Source organism: Condylura cristata, unplaced genomic scaffold (genome assembly GCF_000260355.1).
Source record: "Condylura cristata isolate star-nosed mole 26May11 unplaced genomic scaffold, ConCri1.0 scaffold00014, whole genome shotgun sequence".
Taxonomy (NCBI): domain Eukaryota; kingdom Metazoa; phylum Chordata; class Mammalia; order Eulipotyphla; family Talpidae; genus Condylura; species Condylura cristata.
In genome coordinates, this window is record NW_004567115.1 from 6196566 (window position 1) to 6212969 (window position 16404).

The 16404-nt window shown below is 42.0% G+C and overlaps 1 protein-coding gene across 1 annotated transcript; it reads left to right on the top strand.

Moving 5' to 3' along the window:
* The first annotated feature begins 6 nt into the window (after positions 1–6).
* PAQR9 (progestin and adipoQ receptor family member IX) lies at positions 7–5372 on the top strand. The gene has a single exon (XM_004682133.2). It carries the CDS (start codon positions 303–305, stop codon positions 1032–1034), a length of 732 nt encoding a protein of 243 aa, XP_004682190.1. The 5' UTR covers positions 7–302; the 3' UTR covers positions 1035–5372.
* The last annotated feature ends 11032 nt before the right edge of the window (positions 5373–16404 follow it).

Sequence of the window (16404 nt, forward strand, 5' to 3'; positions counted from 1 at the left end):
CCGGGGACTCCCCGGCCGTGGCCAAGGCGCTGCTGCGCTGGGACGAGGTGCCCGACGACTTCGTGGAGTGCTTCATCCTGTCGGGCTACCGGCGGCTTCCGTGCACCGCGCAGGAGTGCCTGGCCTCGGTGCTGAAGCCCACGAACGAGACGCTCAACTTCTGGACGCATTTCATCCCGCTCCTGCTGTTCCTGAGCAAGTTCTACCGCCTGTTCTTCCTGAGCGGCGGCGACGTGCCCTTCCACCACCCCTGGCTGCTGCCGCTGTGGTGCTACGCTTCGGGGGTGCTGCTGACCTTCGCCATGAGCTGCACGGCGCACGTGTTCAGCTGCCTGTCGCTGCGCCTGCGTGCCGCCTTCTTCTACCTGGACTACGCGTCCATCAGCTACTACGGCTTCGGCAGCACGGTGGCCTACTACTACTACTTGCTGCCTGGCCTGAGCTTGTTGGACGCCAGGGTCATGACTCCCTACGTGCAGCAGCGCCTGGGCTGGCACGTGGACTGCACGCACCTCATCGCCGCCTACCGCGCGCTGGTGCTGCCGGTGGCCTTCGTGCTGGCCGTGGCCTGCACCGTGGCCTGCTGCAAGAGCCGCACCGACTGGTGCTCCTACCCGTTCGCGCTGCGCACCTTCGTCTTCGTCATGCCGCTCAGCATGGCCTGCCCCATCATGCTGGAGAGCTGGCTCTTCGACCTGCGTGGAGAGAACCCCACGCTCTTCGTGCACTTCTACCGCCGCTACTTCTGGCTGGTGGTGGCCGCTTTCTTCAACGTGAGCAAGATCCCCGAGCGCATCCAGCCAGGCCTCTTTGACATCATCGGTCACAGCCACCAGCTCTTCCACATCTTCACTTTCCTCAGCATCTACGATCAGGTGTACTACGTGGAGGAGGGCCTGCGCCAGTTTCTCAAGGCCCCCCCTGCCGCACCCACCTTCTGGGGCACCGTGGGCTACATGCTGCTGCTGGTGGTTTGCCTCGGGCTGGTCATCAGGAAGTTCCTAAACAACACCGAATTCTGCAGTAAAAAGTGAGCCTCTGCCTCGGAGGAGGCTGCTGGTTCGCCCTGTTTCTTTGGAGTTTCTGTTGTTGCTACTGTTGATTTATTTTCACGTTTTGTTGTGTTTCCTTCTTTGCTCAAGGAGGGTGCTGCAGAACTCCAGGGAGAAGTCCCAGGCAAGGGGTGGGGGTGGGGTGGTTTCAGTGCACTGGGGGCTTTGGAAGAGGGAGGAAGAGGGCCGCTGGTTGTTGCCCCAGAACAAAAATCAGGTGGTGTCCGTGACACCCAGGGAATTTTCAAAGGCAGTGAATAAAATCCCCATGAAAGCCCCAAATAGTTCAGTTTTCCAGTTGTCTTCTGTGCCAGCAAATAAATAGCAAGTAGCCCCTGTAAGGTCAAGTAGGCAGTAAAGAGGGTAAGAAGACAGAATCCCCAGGTGCTTCCATTTCAGTCTAGGGAATGCTTGGATTTGTCAAAAGAATGGAGCTTTGTAGGAAACCAGCACAAAGACACAAACGCAGGGTTTAACCTGCTAGAAAATGCATGGAATGTGAACATAGTTGATTATTTCAAAATGCTTCTCAGATATTATTTAAATAGTAATATATACAATGATTTTTCATAATCTACAGGAGTCTCTGCTGGCACTGAATTTTCTTTGTCACGTAATTTTGAATTTTGCAGACCGTCGGCATTGCATACACTTGAACTGGACATCAGGGCCAGCTGCTTGAGAGTTCTCAACTACTTTTTTTAAACAGTGTTTTCTGATGGCCTTTGTGTGTCATGATTCAACTGTGAATTACTCTACTTTAGGGACTCTGGTCAAACTATTAGTGAGAAAGTTAGTGGTTTGTACAGATTCCAGGGCCTACTTACTTTTATGTATTGTCACAAAACCATCGTACTTTTGTTTTGCTTTGTTTTGAATCTTATTCTTTCCTTCTCTACTTATTTAAATTGCCACTGGAATAAATGTGCCTTTTGAAGCAATGCCCAAATGACTGGTCCTCAACACAGTTTTTGTATGGGGCGAGCAGTAGGGGTAAACTTGTCTTACTTTACTGCAAATCAAAATTTAGCATTTCACCCAGGAGGAAAGGAAGATGGTGTCGGTTGTAAGTTGTTGCTAGGACCAGAAGTAGCTTATGGTGATATAAGAGCCTCTGGTTTCTCTACAAAGAGAAGGAGCCGTCCGTCCACTAATGTGGCTTTGGTTCCTAATGCATCCACTGGAAAAAGTAGAGAGGACACTGATCCGACGAATGCCATCTATCCTTGCTTAAAATTTAACATAATATTGAAGAATAAATGAGGCAATTACACTATTGAAAGTCAGGGGCATATGACTTGAGTTGTAACTAAAGTTTTTCAGTTAGTAGGATTATACTTGCCCTGTTAAACACCGGAGTTTCGTTTGGATTCAGATCAGGGGAGTGAATGGCAGAGAACCTAAATGGTTGAAAGATTAGGGAACACTTCCCTGACATCCTTTCTAACCACCCCACTGACCAGTATTATTTAAGACATTTCTCATAGCTACTACCTAACCTATACTTGAGGTAGCAAGTCTAACAAAAACCACTGAAGGTGACTTAATTTTTCACACTCCCTCTTGGTGAATAGTCAAATAAGTCATTGAATGGAGAGTTTTGATTCATAATACGTATAATTTAGATCAAGCACATAAAGTAAATGAGCCTTTACCTTTGCACTGGTAGGCTGGCACTCCTAAAAAGATTGCTGTTTTTGTTTATGTTTTTTTTAACTGCCACTATATTTGTAAACACAGAGGCTTGGCACAGTTCTCTGGAGGAACCAGTATCCTTATAAGTTAATTTGCACGCAGAAGTTAATTTTATATAAGTCTGTATTTAATCTAGAACTGCTTCGTAGGGTCATAAATACCCTTTGCATGTTTGCTGATGGGTATCAGAATCTCAGTCTTTGCAAAGTGCAAGGTGTTTCCTGTTAGGTTAGAGACTGAGAATTTATGATTTGTCCTGGCTGTTCTTCCACATCCGTAACTTTATTCTGTACTTGTGTTCAAGCACAACTGGAAATGAGGATATTTCCACATGCAAATTGATTTGCATGTCATTGTTATCTCTTCTAGTGCCCAAAAAAAGATTGGGTTAGAAGTTTGGGAAAGTTGAGGACTCCCCCTTTCAGAAGGAACTGTCAAGTGACAGACTTCGCAAAAGGATTAATGAGTTTTTAAGAACAAGAAATAAAGCTATATTTGTCACTTAAAATTTTGTTGGACATGTTGGGATCCACACAATTCTCTTCTCACTGTGTCTTTATCATGAAGCAGAGGCCATTTGAGGATAACATTATACCCATATCATTTTCAAGTGATTATGATACATGAGCTCAGTAAGATGACATACTTTTTCCCTTCGAACGTTTCAGCATCCAGTATGTGGCTTTCCTCTCCTTTTGCTTCTACTACTTTTCCCTTTCCAGATTAGTTTTTGTATACCACGTGTGACATAGGTGAGGATATTTTGCTTTAGAACAATGGCTTGACTCCACATATGCATATACCTACTGTGTACACTATATAAGGTCAGGGGCCATTTGTGAAACTGTATGTTATTTGCTAAATTACATTGTATTTGTCAAGATGAATGATATTGTAGAATCAAATATTTACTAAATTTCCACATTTGTGTGGACCTATCCAGGTATATTAACATATTCAGGGATAAAATGGCAATCAGAATAAAATGTCTTTAAAAATATTTTTTCACACTCTCCATTTTGCCACATCAGTTAAAATGCAGCATCTTACTGTACTCAGCTGGTTGAAATGTAGGACAAATGATAAATAACGCACTTCACTATCTCTGTACAATCTATGTTGGGAAGTGTATTATATAATGGACTTTATTTTTACTTGTTAGTCATGATCTCGACATCTCAAGGAGCAGCACCATAGAGTCATGTATAGGAAATAGAAGTGTTTGACTTTACCCCGTGGGCTGATCTCGGCTTGACTCAGGCCAATTTCCTCAGTAGAGAAGGCTCCTTTCTTCCCTGTCCTTGCACCTTCAGGTGAAGCGAATGACCTCACCAGAGAGAGGAAGTGAGTTCTTGGGTCATGTCATGACTGACTTGTAAAAATAAATGTGATCTTTTCCATTGGCCATACACTTTCTATAAATAGCCCAGGGAGAAAGTGTAGGGCTACAGAGCCACCTAGAGTGGCCGCCACTTGTTTCCATTCATAAATCCTGCCTGCGAGTGCCACCAGCCACATCCATCATGCCACGTTAGGGGAACATTTCAAAGAATGCAGCATTTGGAGATGGAAGTGAATTTTTTCTGATTTGATGCTGCATCTGAAGGCTGACACAATAATATATCAGAGTCTTTATCTTAAAATACTTCATTATTTTAGTTAACCAAAAAGTATGTTAAAAAATTTAGTTTAATAAGTACAATTTAATTTAGTTAACTAACTTTAGTTAAACAAGCACAACACTGTGGTAGCAGAGAGGAACAGTAGGAGTTATCACCATACAAGGCTATTTGGCCAAGCACATAGACAATAATTATATTAATTGAGCAATGATAATATAATCCAATATAAACATATTTATACACACCCACATACACACATATATGCACACCTTTAATTGACACTGAATGTAAAATAAAGCAAAGTGACATATGGCTATCCTTGAAAGTCAATGATAAAACCTTAAAATGTTACCAGCCTTGTAAATGGTTATAATTTTGGAATGTTCTTCATCCCCTGAAATCTACACCACTACTGACTTTACTCTGTCAGTGTCCTTTGAGTTGATTTTAATGACCTCTTAGTGGTCATTCCAGAACCTGAACATATAAGACATTGGGCAAGTATCTATGCATATTATGACAGCTGTTACCCTTTGTTCCCTGATAGAATAGAGTTAAGAAATCCAGAAAGGCCCTGTGATCAGGCACCAAACTCTGACCTGGGCCTTAAGCCAACTGTTCTAAACCTCTGAGTTTTGTTCTTCTTCCTTTTCTGTTAGCATCCTGAGCAATGCACAGGATCACAATTCAATCAACATGCTAGTGTTCTGATAATCAGTTTATTTTTTTTCTTCCTGTTTTTTTTTTCTTGCCTGCCCCTAGGCTTATGTGGATTTTGTGATTAAAATACTTGAAAAGTTTAACATACAAACCAGCTGAAGGGATCGGAGGCATGTAGACACAAAAAGTTAAAAAAAAAAAAAAGTCACTTCTGATTAATAAAGATACAGCAATCACTGTTGGAGTGTGGTTCACCTGAATGCCCACAATGTAATGATGTTACATGGATTTCATAGCTAACATAATTAAGTTTGAAAAGGCAAGCTTATGTACTTACATCTCCAAAGAATATCTAAGAAGAATTCATGATCTCCAGTTCTCTCTTTTAAGATGTTGTTGTAAACAATGAAAAGTCTTAGGCAAAAAATAATTTGGAGGAAATTATAAAGAAAAAGATGTACGAGGGGGAAAGGAGAGAACAAGGAGGATGAGATTGAGCCAGTAAGTACCGGGCAGCAAGTTCACCGCTGGAAAATTTCATATGAAATTTATATTTTGCCTGGAACTCCACGGTGTTTGCTTTCAAATAGGGAGGCAAGGCATTGTACCTGGCAGCCTTTCACCTGATCACCATTAGCCAGGTATACCTGGGGTGGTCTTTTCCTTTGATGGAATGTCCTTCGTATGTACCCAGAAGCATAAGGCAAAAAAAGGTATTAGGGAATAGCACTAGCCAGTTGTAAATCATCCTTTGAATTATTTTCTTGAAGGACTGCCAAAACTCCCTGACATGTAACACCTGACAAAAAGCTAACATGCCTAGCCAGACTGAAGGAAGCAGCATGGATGGGCTTAATCTGAGTGCTGTGTGCCTTCGTGAGCAGCCACAAGCTTCCCAGGGAGGACTTTATTCTTCTTCAGCATTACACAGAACTGTTGAATTGTGGAAATGGAGGTCAGTGCTTAGTCATTATTCAAAAAGTTAATACAGATTTTTGTTGGGCAACTGCATTGCATTTCTGGTTTGCAGCTTTCTAATGAGTCTGTAGGTTTTGTTTTGTTTTTAAGAACAACTTCCTAACAGTCTGTGAGCAAGTTGCAGATTAGAGTGTTTATTTATAGGTCAGAGGCCAGAATGCTCATTTGACTGTTAATTGTGGCAGGATGTGACTTTTGAAAGTTCTAAACATGCATGTATGTGCAACAAAATTCTTGCTTATTTACTATATAACTGAATGGAAAACAAGCCCTTTTGTAGAGCTTTTGAAAATGTCCCCCAATGTTTTGTGCTACTAAATGTAACGCATGAGCTTTAATACTTTCTGTTTCTGAGCAATCTCTGGTATCTAGTCCAGGCGCAGCATTCATTTGTCAAGGAAGATTTCTTGAAAGTGCAAAATTATTGTTGAATGCATGGAAGTGACCACCTTTCTCATGCCTTACAACACCACCTAAAATATGCAATAAGAGGTAGGCGGAGAGTGTTCAGTTGGGCCTGGTGCTGGAGGGCTCCGCTCCTTGCAGCTCACCACAGCACCAAGGAGGGACACTGTGTGAATAAACCCTGGTTTCTAGATGACGGGTGTGTGGGGACACAATGGTTTCATTTCTTCTCTTAGTTCCATCTCTAGTTCTCTAATTAGAACGTGCAATCTGTTTTTAATATGTTCAATGCAAAAAAAGAAAAACTTGTAAGAAAGAGTTTTGTAAACTATTCTACTTTTATATTTTAAAAGTTTATATTAGCAATTCATTTGTAAAAACGGACCATAGCCCACTAATAAGAACCAGCACTTTTTGGAAAGCCTCATCTTTATCCTGGAATTTAATCACTTCGAGCTATTACCCAAATGATAAAGACCTATAAGGGCTTTAAAAATGTAAATAATGTGTAATTTAAAGAAGGGTGTAACAAACATTTTTTTTTTTTAAAGAAACAGTTCAGATAGGTTATAAGTGTGCAACAAGGCTAAATTTAAAAGTCTTTTAAATTTAAGTCATTGGGCCCTGCCTGGTGGCACAGTAGGTTAAAGCATAGCACTACAAGCGAGCTGCAGCTGCTTCAGTACGCGTTTGATCCCTGGTCCTGGAGGTGACCTACATGGTGCAGCAGATCTCTCCTGACCCACCCCCTGCTCCCCTCAGCACTTTTGTGATCTGCATATTCTGCTCCCCACTGGTGAATCCTCGTACCTCCCCTGCATCTCTGGCCTGTACCCGAGCTCTGTATGCCTAATAAATAAATCTTTAAAAAAAAAATTGAAGTGATTAAATTCTTTCTCCCAGCAAGGCTTAGTATAGAAATTCTACTCTCTACCAGGTTGAGTTTTTTTTGTGCCGGCTCTAAGCAAAAATGACTCCAAGCAACTGCTTACTAAGCAGTGAAGGGCTGAAGCACAGTTCATTTTGACGAAGGTATAAGCACAGTGAATACAGCCAGTGAAAAGTACAGCTTTGTGGGCTCTGTTACCTGCTCCTTTGGAGTGGAAAGAATAGGGCCCCAAGCAGGTCACTGCCATGACCAGGAAAGGCTTTCTGTGCTCTGGCTTGGGGAGGATTGTGGTGGCTCTTTATCTGCATAAAGTCTGTGTAGGCTCTGAACCTGCCTTTCAGCCTCCTCCCGGACCATCTTCACCACCCACGGGGCCTTAACTCTCCACAAGCTCAGTATTGAAGACAAAAGGCTTCTAAAAGGATTCCATGTGTATTTAGGCCTTCTCAAGCCATCTGCCTTATGAGGTTCATCCATTTCTAAACTAAGGATTTACAAGAATGGATGGCCAGCAGGTCCCCCTTTGCACTAAAGGGCATTCATTCACCGGCCATGCTCATTTTTCCCTCAGTGGGAGGCAGAGGATTAAATAGTGATCAAATAGAGACTACCTGTGTCCATTTTGGGTCTTTGTTGTTGTTGATCATTAAATGGCGATAATGGAGGGAAAAGGGAGTAAATGGTAATGCAGGCACTAAAAATGAAACTAACTGTTATCCACTGCTTGCTTAATTAATTCTTGTTAGTTTACCCTGACTCCAGTCTTCATGTACACCCTAAATAGTTGCATTTAACCAGTTAGCGAGGCTTTCTCAGGATACATGGTCTTCTATACAGGGTCTATAATGTGGTTTCAAATCCTTAGTATAGTCTGCCAGAAAAGCATTACAGACTCATTATTCCACATTACCCAGTAAACTAAGCAAAATAATCCATAGAAATAGGTAGCACTTTGGTCAGTTCTGTGCATGTAGCTGAACAAAATTTGTGACTCATCTCTGTTGTAGAATTTGCTATGATTTTGAGTTTGAGACATTTGTTTCCTCTGGTCTTGAATATGGAATTCTGTATAAAACTATTTAACTATGCATTTTTTTGCTGAAAAACAAATGTATGTAATAATAAATTATTTGTAAACACTGTTTTAGGACTGCATTTGTGTGGTTCTATGTTGTTCACAAGATAACCTTCAGCAAATAAATTATTCCTAAATTAATAGTAAAATATGCATACCATTACTAAACAAAATTCTAAAAGTATTCTTTTTATAAAAATGAACAGGCAAAAGGAGAGAGTACAGGTTTGTCCTGAAGAAGCACACTTAATGTATCACTTATTATAATTTTTGTTAAATACATGGAAAATTCATGAGTTACTGTGAAACTATATCTTCTAAGAAAATATTCATATAACCCAATTAATGTAGCTTTTTCTTATACCCTTCTCCCATTTTTCAAGAGCACTTGTGATTCGTGGCTTCTGTGCAATACAAGGTGTCCTGGAATCTTGGCAGTGTGTGTGAGTTTGCATTCTGTCCCAAATCACCCCAACAAAATGCCAACTTCAGTTCTTGGTGATCACTAAATCTTTAAATCATGTTGACTCTTGTTTAAGTGTTTCCTGGCTATCACAAACAGAAAAATTTCCTCTCAGGAAGGGTCTGTAGAAAGAATACTTGGGAATCCACAGGGTGCTAGCACGCGCGGTTCAGTCCTCAAGAGAGACAAGGAACAGGAGAGATTCCAGCTGGGAACTCCTGCCCGGGTCATTCTCCCGGCCACTGCTGCTATCATGAGCCAGCATCAGCTGCTTCCTGTCCCCAATTCCAGTTTCTGGGAAGAGCATCTGATTGACTTAGTATGGGTCCTGTGGACTCTTCTAGCATCAGAACTCACTTTGTAAGGTGCTTTGCAGTCCTTTATAAAGACACGCAGAGGGGAGAGAGTGGTTCCTCAAAGGGAAGATGGGCAGGCAGAAACAACAGGCAGTGACTTCATCTTCTACTGCTTTGGCTGTCTGAAACAGCAAACATCGGAACCCAACACCTGGGGAGTGTGAGGGTGAGGACTATGTGAGGCTGCGGGTTTGGTCAATGGGCACTATGGAAAGCATTGGTCCAGGCTAAGTGTCTTCCCAGAGACTCCCAATGTGGAATCTCTGTCCAAGCTCTGGAGCATCTGGTTGCCGAGGAGAAAGCTAAAAATGTGTCAGTAGCCCAAAGCAGCAGCAACCACTGTCCACATCTGGATGCCGGCACACCCTCCCTTTCTACTTACCCTTTCCTTCCTTCTTAAAAATAATACTTGTGGGCCCTCCCTGGTGGCACAGCGGGTTAAAGCACAGCACCAAGAACTAAAGCCACTGAGTATGAGTTCAATTCCTGACCCAGAGGTGATCCACATGGCGTGGCAGACCTCTCCTGACCCGCCCACTGCTCCCCTCAGCAGTGGATTTCAGTCGATCTGCCTGTTCTGCTCCCACTCTGTCTCTGGTGAATCCTCTCACCACACCTCTGGCCTGTACCCTACCTAGTTCTGCATAAATAAATAAATCTTAAAAAAAAAATACTTGTATAATCAATGTGTCCTTGACTCCTTCCCAAAGGCAACCAGATATCCTGAGTTAGAACTATAGCCACTTTCACCCAGGATCACTATGTGATGTGAATTCCTCTCATTCAGGTCAAGATGTGACTGAAACATCCAGCACCCTCCAGATCTCTCTACTGTGTCAGAGAACTGGTCTGCCGGCAGCAACTCACACTCAGAACAGTGAACAACTTCTAATAGCACACAGGAACCCTCACCTCCTGTGGTCTGGAAAGGACGGTCGCACCTTACACTGGCAGTGGGTGAATTCCCCAGCATCTGTATGTGTGGAGGTCTGCATACTGAGATGCAAGACCACTCCATGTTTAAGTGCCCTGCACTCCTGTGGTAGTTCTGTTTGCCTTCAGATCCATTTGTTAGTCTTTCTTCTCTTCTGCTAGGTACTGGAATTGATTCTTGTCTTCCTTGTTCTCTTAACTCTTTGTTGGGTCCTGGAGAAATGTCGGAGAGTGGATGGAAGCAAGGGGCCACAGGTAGGTCTAAGCCTGCTTCCCTCCCTATTCTGGCTTCATGGTCTCAACTTTTTTTGTGAGAGCCTCAGCTGTAGCTCCTATTGGCAGTCAAACTGTAATCCTGAGAGAAACCAGGATAAGAATAAATCCAGCACATACAGTGAGGGTGAACCACAAAGGGAGCCTTGATCAACCTGGGCCTGAAATTGAAATTGAAACGTTTTTGGACTTTTCCTATGTATGTCAATGAATTACTTTCATTGTATAATCCAGTTGGATTTACTGTAATTAGAGGCATCTAAACTAAATCACAAGATTTGCTACCTCCCAGTCATACATAGTAGACTTTGTATAGCCCATCCTGCATTCATTCAACAAGCCCCACATTTAGGATCTGCATGTTAAATCATTTTTAAAAAAGATTTATTTATTTATGCATACAAGAACTGGGGTACAGGTCAGAGATGCAGGGGGTGAGAGGATTCACCAGAGACAGAATGGAGTGCAGAACGCACAGATGGACTGAGATACACTGCTGAGGGGAGCAGCAGGCAGGACAGGAGAGGTCTATTAAGCCATGTGGGTCAACTCCCTGGTCAGGGATCGAGCTCCTGCTGCAGTGGCTGCAGAGAGCTTCATAGTCCTGTGCTTTAACTGCTGCGCCATCAGCATGTTAAATCTTTTAAGTATGAATTTCTGTATCAAGACCCCCACTATCCACTTATTCTTTTGAGTTGCCCGAAACCCTTTCTCTCCTGTTCTCCACTGAAGATATTTTGTCTCTCTGACCCTCCCAACCTCACTCCCTCCTCTAATCTCTGATTTCACCAATTCCAATCTTCTCAGGAACCCCACTCCATTTTTGTGCATTGCTCTCCTTTAAGTCCAACTACTTCTACTCAATAGGACTCCCCCTTTAAATATTTAAAAATGTACTTTTAGTCTCCCCCATCTTCTAAAAAGAGGAAGTCACCTCTCCTCATATGTCACTCTAATAACCACCCCACTTTCTTCACAACCAGGTTGTTTACAAGAGTGGTGCACACTGTCTTTGTTCTCATGCATCCCACTCACTCCTTTACCCATTGCATCCTGGCCTCACTAATCTTACTAGAATGGCTCTAAAATGATTCTCAACAACCTCCTTGTTGAGAGGGATGGGCAATTCTCTTGCTTCCTTCATTCCATTCTTCTCTTCTAGACTCATTCCTTGGTCTCTAGAACCCTGTGCTTCTTGGATTCCCTCCTACTTCTCTGGCTGCTCTTTCATAATCTCCTTTGGTGATTTCTCTCCCCTCCTTCATGCTTGAAGTCCATTTTCAGGAAAGGGAGACCTTCGACATCAGCATATAAAGTAAACATTTCCTTAAGGACTTGAGCATCAGCTTGATCCTACCACTCCCTGTCAGTTCTCTGACTCACAGCACAAGCGCTGCAATCCGTGTTCCAGGAAACGCCACTGGGAGCCTACTCCTTCAACGCTTCCACTGGGTTTGTAAACCAACCAACTCCTGTTATAAACCCCTTTCAGCTCCAGCTAGCTTGAGTAGATTCTGTTGTCTGCAACTGAATTGGAATTGATGTACACAGGTAAGCAGAAAAGAGGATATTAGAAATTAAAAAACCTAGCTCTTTATTTCCCAAATCAATCATTGGTAAGGAGTCTCCTGGGCTTCTGATTTTTTTCTCTGGGTGCTGAAGCATGTTCTAGATTAAGCAGCTTCTATGTAGGAGCAAAAAAGAAACACTTCCAGCATTTCCCCTCTTAATATTGACTTAAAATAGATGAAGGGAAGCACAAGATATATACTTAGAATACATATCAAACAAAATAAACCTAAAATAACAAAACCCATAACAATAAGTGAATGTTCTCATGTATTAGTGTAGTTTATATTTTTATATTGAGCCAGCCCTTAATAACCAGAAATTCATAATATGCTTAGAATATACAGAATTACATTAGATAGGACTTTTTAACCTTTGTACATAGTTTCTATCCTCTCTGTCTCAGAAATCCACTTTTAGTTTCTAGCCTCCAAAATGTTCTTCTCAAGAGCAGAGAAATTCCTAAAACAAAGTGGAATTTAAGAAATCTAGTTGCCTTTTCAAATTATAAGTACTCCCTAAAACTCTAATATTAATTAAAAAAGGATCCTACATCCTGCCTGCTGAAATCATTTTCACCCTTCGTATCCTTTCTTAGTCCTCCATCATTATAGAAATACACTCGGAAAACTGAGAGATAGAAGACATACAAACACTTATTTATACAGAAACTAATTCTCTAAGGGCTACCTTATTAACTGAAGATGATCCGAATGGGTTTTTACTTCAACTCTTAATTCAGTGGCTCACTGTATTGGTTCATCCTTACCCCACTAAAATCTGTTTTGATGATCATCTATAAATATCAGTTCAGAGTTACACTATATTCTTGTTTTAGTTACACAGACATGTCATAAAGCACAAAAATAAATGGGCTTAAGGAAATAAGCTTATGCATATTTCTACCACTATATACATATAATATGCTAACTATAGAAGATTAGTATTTTGTTGATGTTGTTTTGATTCGATTTTTTGGTTTTCCTTTGATTTTCTTCTTTTGGCTTTTGCTGGGTTCTGTTTGCACTTTAACACCTAGAGAAAGGATCAACTATAAAAACTGCACATGCACAATCTTAATAAAAGCCCTTCACTTGATGTTGATGTTCTCTACCTATATCTTGCTAAATGTAAGCTTGTTAATTTATAGGTGCTAATTTACTTCATAAACACACAAGAAAACCCAGGGCAAATGTTACAAATCATGGTGTCTTCATTCAAGTTTATTATACAGGAGCAATCTGGTCAAAATGAATTTAAAGAGAATATTTTAAAGGACAACTTGGGGTCTTTTCTTAGCACCAGGTGGCAAATCTAGACTGTTTCCTCATTCTCTTTGATGAATCATGTGAGCCCTGGAGCCATCATTTGCTCCATCCTGTTGGGGGAAGAAGTCCTAGAAGGATGACTCACAGCTATCCCGTGAATCAGACCAAGTCTGCTGAAGATGAGGTTCTCCTTTTCTTTCTTGACATAATAAAATGCGGCTCCTTATACAAATACCAGGATATCTTAAAATTAAACCAGTTTTCCCCCTTGCTGTCCAAGCCTATAGATTGTTGACAAAGACACTGATCGGGTTGCAGTGTCACTTCATACACCCTACAAGTGCAGGTGACTATTCAAACCCCCTAAGAAATCCTAAGGAGAAAACAAATGCTATCCTGAAAAATGGGAGGCTGTGTCTACAACAGGTACCTTAGTGTCCAGCCTGGGTTTTTTATCTAGCACATTCTCCCCATTGAACCCGATGCGGCCATGTAGTTAGATGACTGTACAGCTAGGTAACCTTGTGGAGGGGCCTTATAACAGGCAGGGAAAACTGGGCCCAGCTTGGGTCTGGATGGGGGATTTCTTGTGGTTCCAGGGGAGTTATCTGAACAGTTGCACATGGGGAGTCCAGAACGAGTGAAGACATGACACCAGCCTCAACACCTCTACATATTCACAACCAAATTACAAGGAAACCATATCAACAACCTCTGAAATATAAACAGATGACTGTTGCATATGTCAGAAGCAGTGGTAGAGTTCAAAGGTATTGTTACAGGGTAGCCCAGAGTAGACTGGGCCACCTGTCTGTGGGGCCTCACCCGCGTGTTCACAATTTGGTTGTACTGCAGGGACACAAAAAAGGGTCCATAACGGGTTTATTTACAGAAGGGGAAAGGAATAGGAAACAACCCAGGGAAAGAGAGCAGGATACAAAGTAAGTGGAATACCTTACGGCTAGGCTGACTGAACACACAGAATCACGGTCAAGAGAGCTGTTTCCCAAGCAAGAGGGCGCAAGATGCAATCACACCCTATTTATCCCCCAAATGTCCCAGAATTTCTGCTAGCCTCGCTCTTGGGTCCTCGCAGTTCTCTCCCTGGTACTGCTGGGAGTTGTAGTTTCCAATCACTGGAGAGGGTGTAGGGTCCAGAAAGCTGGAATAGGGGGTGGAGTCCACAAAACTGCAGAGGACATCCTTCACCTTAACAGTATCAGGAAAAATATAATTAATCTGTTCACAGAGAACTGGGACCACACAACCCACAAGAGAAAAGGCATCTGCTGTACTGAGCCCCTCTGCTATCATTAACTCAGAACTACATGCCCACATCAAGCACTGGACACTCAGCACTGTACAGGGGAGGGAGATGCAGAGTTGGTGTGTGGGTCCTCTGCTGGAGAACTAGAGGAGTAAGCATACTGACTACTAATTTGAGCCTTTAACCTCAATATGGAATAGTTGAGGCCCAAACTGGTGGGGAGTCAAGTTGGATCATTTGTGTCTCCTCATAATAAGGCTACTGTTTTCAGCCTGAGGCTATGATATTCAAAATACTTGCCATATTCCCATCCAAAGTCAAAATCAAGACAACGGAATGTTCTCGTTAGTCAGAATTTAAGCACCTGCATCCTAACACCAGGAGCCTGTGGCTCAACGTAAGCCTCCTCACTAGCAAAGCAAAGAGTCAGTTCCTGGCTCACAGCCCTAAACTATACCCCTCACCCAGTGCTAAATCTAATGCTCAAGCACAGCCTAGGGTTGACGCAGGCATGAGACCAGGTGAAGATTTTGACTCCAGAGTTGGTCTAGGGAAGGAGTTCATTGTGAACCTCTACTGCACAACTCAGGTATCCATGGGAACAAAAGCTTGAAACCTTAATGTTCACTGGAGATGAGCTTTCTGTACCCTACTGGCCCCATTCTTCCCCACCTATCACCCCACAGTAACAGTAGCACCCCGGCCATCTGCAGAAGCAGCAATCTGCTAAATAATGGACATTTAAACTTCCTGGTTAAAAGCTTAGATTATGCACAGCATCTGTATAAGACCTAAAGGCCAATTTATTAAGATAAAAAGGGGAAACTATTGTAATGCATAAAAACTGAAAGTGAAGAAACTAGAGAATACATTGAACTTGTGGGAGAAAACAAAAGCCCTGAGAGATATCCCAATCCACCAGAACTGAAGTAAATGCCTGAGGAAAGTTTAAGATAATAGTTGAACCCATGTTTGCTGAATTAAGTAAAAACAGTGGATGGTGTAAAACAGGAAAGCAACAAAGATTGTGGAGTATGATACTGCTACAACAATCTGTATCATGGAGTCCTGAAGGAAAAGAGATAGAAAGACATAGAAAACTTCTTTAAAGAAATAATTGCTAAGGGTCCTCCCTGGTGGCACAGCAGGTTAAAACCCAGCACTAAGAAAACGCTTCTTAATGATACTTCCGGAAGGTGATCCACATGGCGCGGCCATCTCTCCTGACCTGCTGGCTGCTCCCCTCAGCAGGGTACTTCGTAGATCTGCCTGTTCTGCTCCCCACTCTGTCTCTGGTGAATCTTCTCACCGCCCCTGCACCTCTGGCCTTGCACCCCAGTTCTGTATGCATAAATAACTCTTTAAAAAAAAAAAAAGAAAGAATTGCTGAGAACTGCCTCAATTTTGGAAACCAACCTGATATTCTGATAAAACAAGCCCAAATAATTCTAAACAAAATAATACCACATTCCAAAACATAATATTATAATATAGTATTTTATTACATTATGCTATATTATATGCTATAATAGATATAATAGTATAAATTGTATGTTACAAGTTATAATTATAATCAAACTGTTGAAAGGCAGTAACAAGGAGAGAATATTGAAAACATTAAGGAAAAGAAAAGAAAGCTATAGTGATTGCTAAGTAGAATGTCCACAGAATTTTCAGTAGAAAACTTGAAATGGCAGGAGATATTTAAAGTACTCAAAGGAAGTTTTCTAGCACAGAATACTTTGCCCTGTGAGGTTATCATTCAAGATAGAAGGAAGGGTAAGGAGTTTCACTGAAAAACAAAAACTAAGACTACAGTCAGCAGCAAAGATAGACATGAATGAAAGATTAAAGGGGCTATTATAAAGCAAAATACACAGATAGAGAAAGTAAGGAGTA